Source organism: Phaseolus vulgaris, chromosome 2, assembly GCF_000499845.2.
Source record: "Phaseolus vulgaris cultivar G19833 chromosome 2, P. vulgaris v2.0, whole genome shotgun sequence".
Classification (NCBI taxonomy): domain Eukaryota; kingdom Viridiplantae; phylum Streptophyta; class Magnoliopsida; order Fabales; family Fabaceae; genus Phaseolus; species Phaseolus vulgaris.
The window spans coordinates 18,937,137-18,943,752 of record NC_023758.2 but is presented as its reverse complement, the minus strand read 5'-3'; the positions used below and the strand labels follow the sequence as shown (position 1 = coordinate 18,943,752).

At 52.3% G+C, this 6,616-nt stretch overlaps 1 protein-coding gene across 1 annotated transcript; it reads left to right on the top strand.

Annotated features, from left to right (window-relative positions):
* The first annotated feature begins 2,164 nt into the window (after positions 1–2,164).
* LOC137809148 (uncharacterized) lies at positions 2,165–3,948 on the top strand. Its single transcript, XM_068610286.1, has 2 exons — positions 2,165–2,761; positions 3,259–3,948. Exons 1-2 carry the CDS (start codon positions 2,165–2,167, stop codon positions 3,946–3,948), a joined length of 1,287 nt encoding a protein of 428 aa, XP_068466387.1.
* Positions 3,949–6,616: the final 2,668 nt, after the last annotated feature.

Sequence of the window (6,616 nt, the reverse complement as noted above, 5' to 3'; positions counted from 1 at the left end):
CATTACTTCCAGAGCTTTACAATGTTGGTAATGACCGACTTACCCATCCAGAAGGTTCTGAAAAAACCAGATGTGGCTGGGAGAATGGTAAAATGGGCGGTGGAGTTGTCCGAGTTCGGCATCAAGTATGAGCCCCGAGGACCGATCAAGGGGCAAATCTTCGCTGACTTTGTGGTCGAGATATCTTCTGGAATAGTGCAGAGCGCCGAAGATGGTTTTCGCTGGGTGCTCTCGGTGGATGGGCCCTCTAACCAGCTGGGTAGTGGGGCTGGGGTTATTTTGGAAGGACCCAACGGTGTGTTGATAGAGCAATCTCTGAAGTTTGCCTTTAAAGCCAATAATAATCAGGCGGAGTATGAGGCTTTGATCGCTGGTATCTTGTTGGCAAAGGAGATGGGAGCAAAGGTGCTGATAGCCAAGAGTGATTCGTTGTTGGTCATGGGCCAGGTAACCGGCGGTTTCCAGGCCAAAGATCCGCAGATGGCGGCTTACCTGGAGTATGTGCAGGAGTTGAGAAGGTCTTTTGTTTTGTTCGAAGTGGTGCATGTGCCAAGGGAGCAGAACGCCCGAGCTGACTTGCTAGCCAAGCTCGCCAGTTCGGGCAAGGGGGGCAAGCAGAGGACCGTTATACAAGAAACCCTGAAGACACCTTGAGCATTCGTAGCAGACCACCAGGTTCTTCAAGTTTGCAAATCAATGGAAGGGATGGTGAGGGGTCATAGATCTTTAACTCATGAGACTTTGAGGACACCAAGAGTTAGAGCGCATCCAGCGGGAGAGACAAAGATGGCGCAAGTTTGCGCTATCCACGAGCCAGATACATGGATAACACCTGTACCGTCCCGTCTCCGGGCGTCGACCAAAGTCAAAGTCAAAGTCAACGTCAGGGCCAAGGTCAACACATGGTGGGACCACACGAAGGGCCCAAAGAAGGAAGTCAACAGAGCGACTACATAAGGCGTCGCCAAGACAAGGCGTCGCCAAGATAAGGGTGTCGCCTAAAAAAGGCGTCACCAAGCAAGTCATCAGCAGTGTTACTCCCCGATACCCATGGGTAGGAAAGACCATGGAGGGAGTGATACCATGGGAGGCTTCGGGTCCCCCTAATTCAGGAGAGTAATAAAGAGAAGGGAAAGGTGGCTTCAAGGCCATAGTACTAGCACCAGTAAGGAGTAGCCTGACTGGTGAAGTACCCAGGCCACCTTAGGGAGACCCTTGGGATAGATACGACTCAAGAGAAGGTCATGCCCAGGGTAAACCAGGTGCAGGGTTCGAGAGGAAGGTGGATACACTCCCAGGGCGAGTGACTAGAGGTTGGGTCGCATGAGTTGACACCCAAAAGGTCACCCCTTCGCGCCATATGCACTCAAGGAATGAGGACTGACACGATGAAATATCCCTCAATTGGGTTACAGTGCTGTGAGGCCCTCCACGTAGAATAACGGTCAAGTCAGGAGGACACGTGGCATGAAGAACAGAAACATCAATGCTTTCCGGATAGCTTGTCAGGTATGAGGTAATCAAGATTATGTAATTAAGTTTACGTTTCGAACGTTTCGTACGTTTACGCCGAACGTTTGTACACCTTAAATGCGCTTTAAGACGCTTTAAATGCTAGAGACGTTTAAAGGGAGGTTTAGACGTTGGAATCGAGGTCGAACTTTTGGCAATTTTTCCCCATAACACACTTTAGTTGCTTGCTCGAGCCCTCAGGATACGCACAGGGGACTAGAGAAGGATTGTTTGCCAGAACCAGAAAACAACGCACAATATACAGTTCTTTACTACCTTCAGAGTGCCTTTCGCGGTGCTTAGACACGAAGGTGCAGAGTTTTGGTGTTTCTTGTTAGCTGACTTGAGCGTCAGAGTGAAAACGGCCGCTAGGGCGCCCATTTGTTCACTTTTTTGCAGGTGTTCACAGATTACCAGAAAGGGGTGACCTAGCAGACGGGCAAGGTTGCACAGAAAGACGTACCCAGGTCAACCGGCAGGAACATTTGGCGCCCACCGTGGGGCCGATTTAAAACATCACTCCCATCCCAAGTTTCAGTTCGACAATTCTAGAGAGTTTATCAGAGCTACCATAACAACAGGAGGAATTCAGAGAAAACGTTGAAGAATGAGGGCCACGAGACAAGGTCCAGCGCGCGCTACGAGCGAGGAAATGACCATGCAGCAGGTCATGGCCATGGTGCAGGGGCTGCAGGATGAGATGGCAGAATCAAGGGCGGAGCAAGAACGCATGCAGTCGGATCTTGCGGCCTCTCAGGCGAGAAATGAAGAGCTCCATCGCACAAACGAGGAATTGCGTCGCGATTTGCGCAACAACCAAGGGCAACGCGACCCAGATGAGACCGAACGTCTCACCCCCCGAATGGAGTTTTCCACACCATTCTCGCAGGAGATCCTGGAGGCATTGATCCCCAACACGTTCGCAGGGCCCAAAGTGACTTTCACAGGGATGGAGGATCCCGAAGCGCATCTCACCGCGTTCCACACGCAGATGGTGCTAGTAGGCGGCTCTGACGCCGTAAGATGCAAGCTTTTCATGAGCACCTTGACAGGAATGGCCATGGATTGGTTCATTAGCCTTTCAGATGGCCATATCACCTCCTTCGCGCACCTATCACGGTTATTTAGGGAGCAATACCTGGCGAACAGGGCCCCACCGCCCGTTTCGTATGATCTGTTTGACGTGAAACAATATCAGGGTGAGACTTTGAAGGAGTACATCAATTGTTTCGGGGCTCAAGTAGTGAAGGTTGGTACTACGGAAGAACCCATGATCGTGTATGCGTTCAGAAAAGGCGTATGCCCTGGCCCCTTTTGCGAGTCCATCATTCGCAATCGCCCCAAGACCTTCGCTGAAATAAGGCGTCGCGCGGTGGAGAGGTGTGTGAGAAGCGCACGAGTGTTGCACCCACACGCCCGAGGGCACAGACACGGGCTCAACCTGTGAGGGTCAACGAGACCACGACGGGAAGGACGAATCAGGAAGGGAGACGCCCCTACGAGGCCAGAAAACCCCAACCCAGGGGTCAAGCGGGAGGAAATCGTTCGGCCCAAGAAAGGGCCAGACCAACAAGGTACGACTTTGTGGTGGAGTTGAAAGACCTGATCGCCGTACCTAATATAGCCGAAAGATTGAGGCGACCAGTGAAGTCTGACAAGGTGTTGGGGCCTCGCAAGGACTCTTGGTGTGAGTTCCACGAAGCTTTAGGTCACCATATCAACAACTGCCTATCGTTGGGGTACCAGTTAGACGAGTTAGTAAAAAGCGGGTTCTTGAAGGATTATCTCACTGAACTCGCCACGACTGTTGCAGTGCCGGAACCAACGGAGGATCAAGCGCATGAGATGCCGGTCCACGGCGAAGTTCACACCATTTCTGGTGGTTGCTCGGGAGGGGGACCCACCGCATCCCAACGCAAGAAATATGCGAGGGGAGTAAATTCGGTTGACGAAAAAATCTCAGGCGACCCGTGGGAGTCAGACCTCGTGTTCACAAGGGCGGACCTACGAGATGTCGTCCCGCACGACAATGATCCCGTGGTCATTTCGGTTGTCACGGCTGGAAGGAAGGTGCACAGGGTTCTAGTCGACCAGGGAAGCTCGACAGACGTTATGTTCTGGTTGACATTCAACAAGCTACGGTTGTCCCCCGACCTTTTGAGATCCTACACCGGATGCTTGTATAGGTTTATCGACAACCTGGTGGAAGTGCGTGGCTACTTGGAGTTGAGGACGACATTCACAGATGGAGCGGCCTCACGTACTGAAAGCATTCGGTACTTAGTTGTGAAGGCCAATTCGGCTTACAACATCCTGTTGGGAAGACCGGCGTTGAATAGGCTGAGAGCAGTATCCTCCACGCGCCACATGAAGATGAAGCTGCCGGATCTCAGTGGCAGGGTGATCGTCATCAAGTCAGATCAGGAAGAAGCGTGAAAATGCTATGAAAACAGTTTAAAGACAAAGAGAGGTGTGTTCATGGTATTTGAACATCCATCGAGTTCAGACACAGCAATGGAAGTAGAACCCTCGAATGAGGCGACGCCTACGGAGTCAACGCCTGGCGAGGCCGCACCCGTAGGGGCGACACCTAAAGCAGACGTGCGCACAGAGGAGAGGCATGACGACGCTTTTCGCCCGTAGAGGAGGCGTCGCCTAGAGAGCACTACGAGGCGACGCCCCCAAAGGTAGATAGCAGAGACCAATCGGCGGCCAATGTGGTGGAGAGACATATCGGCGGCAAAATGTTCAAGCTGGGGCGTTTGTTGAGCCAAGAGGAACAGGACAAAGTGGCGGAGGTGATTTCACGCCACTTAGATGCTTTTGCGTGGTCCGCCTCAGACATGCCGGGCATCAACCCTGACTTTTTATGCCACCACCTTAGCATGGACGCCACGGTTCGCCCTGTGCGACAGAGGAGGAGAAAGTTTAACGAAGAAAGGCGCCTTGTGGTGACGAAAGAGACACAAAAGTTGTTGAGTGCGGGACACATCCGGGAAATCCAATACCCCGAGTGGCTGGCCAACGCCGTTCTGGCGAAGAAAGCAAACGGGAAGTGGAGGATGTGTGTGGACTTCACAGACTTGAACAAGGCGTGCCCCAAGGATTCATATCCACTACCCAGCATTGACGCCCTGGTGGATAGTGCCTCGGGTTGCGAGATGCTGAGCTTTTTGGATGCTTTTTCAGGGTACAATCAGATCAAGATGCACCCGAGGGACGAGGGTAAAACATCATTCATGACAGAGACATGTAGCTACTGCTACAAAGTGATGCCGTTTGGGTTAAAGAATGCAGGCGCCACCTACCAGAGGTTAATGGACAAGGTCCTGGCGCCTATGTTAGGGAGGAACGTACAAGCCTACGTGGATGACATGGTGGTAGCTTCGCGCGATAGGAGGGAACATACAACAGATCTGGAAGAGTTGTTCGCCACCATCAAAAAGTATCGCCTCAAGCTGAACCCTGAGAAGTGTGTTTTTGGGGTTGAGGCGGGAAAGTTTTTAGGCTTCATGCTTACGGAGAGGGGAATTGAGGCGAACCCTGATAAGTGCGCCGCCGTCATCACTTTGAGGAGCCCGACATCAGTGAAGGAAATGCAACAGCTGACAGGGCGAATGGCAGCATTATCACGGTTCGTTTCTGCAGGAGGAGAGAAAGGACACCCCTATTTCCAGTGCCTCAAGAGAAATAGCCGCTTTGCGTGGACCGACGAGTGTGAAGCAGCATTCCTCAAGTTGAAAAAGTACTTGGCGACACCACCAATGCTTTGCAAACCAGTGGCAGGCGTGCCCCTCCGACTATACTTTGCGGTAACAGAGCGGGCCATCAGTTCTGTGCTAGTCCAGGAGCAGGACCAAGTACAGAGTCCCATCTATTTTGTGAGTACAGCCTTGTAAGGCCCGGAGACGAGGTATCAGTCGCTGGAGAAGGCAGCATTGGCCGTGGTATTCTCGGCCAGGAGGCTCCGTCACTACTTTCACAGTTTTACAGTAATGGTGATGACGAACTTTCCCATCGAGAAGGTACTACAGAAACCTGACGTTGCTGGAAGGATGGTTCGCTGGGCAGTAGAACTGTCGGAGTTTGATATCCGGTACGAGCCCAGAGGATCTATCAAAGGTCAGGTATATGCGGACTTCGTTGCAGAGCTATCACCCAGAGGCGACCAAGAGGCGGACCCAGGATCGAAGTGGTCGCTCTCGGTCGATGGTTCGTCTAACCAACAAGGAAGTGGAGCAGGAATAGTCTTGGAAGGACCTAATGGCTTGCTGATCGAGCAAGCTCTACACTTCGCTTATAAAGCGAGCAATAACCAAGCTAAGTACGAGGCACTGATAGCAGGGATGCTCCTGGCCAAAGAAATGGGTGCGCAGAACCTCTTGGTAAAGAGTGATTCACAGCTGATCACAGGGCAAGTCTCAGGAGAATTTCAGGCTAAGGACCCACAAATGGTGGCGTACCTGAGGTATGTCGAGCTGCTAAGGGGAGCATTCAACGCTCTTGAAGTAGTACATGTCCCAAGGGAGCAGAATGCCAGAGCTGACCTGCTTGCCAAGCTGGCCAGCTCAGGCAAGGGGGGCAGACAGAGGACAGTGATCCTAGAGACGCTCAAAGCTCCGCGGAAATTCGTGGAAGATAACAGGGTGGACGTCCTCCATATTGGTACAGCAAGAGGAAGGCCGAGGAGTCATCATTCTTTGACTCAAGATCCGATGAAGGCACCTCGCATCAGCACATAAGCGGACGCACCCGAGGAAGGAAAGCATACGCAGGTATATACTTTGGCCGAGGGAGACACTTAGATGACGCCATACAGGCGATACCTGGCGGATGGGATTTTCCCAGCGGAACCAGAAGAAGGCAAGAAGATTAAGAGGAACGCTGCAAGATATACCCTGGTAGACGGGATATTGTTCAGACACGAGTTCACACACCCCATCCTGACGTGCGTAAGCGGCGACGAGTGCACCAGGATAATGGCTGAACTCCACGAAGGTATTTGCGGGAGCCATGTGGGGGGAAGGTCTTTAGCTTCTAAAGTGGTACGTGTCGGCTTCTACTGGCCAACGGTGAAAGAGGATTGCGTGCGACACGCCCAGCG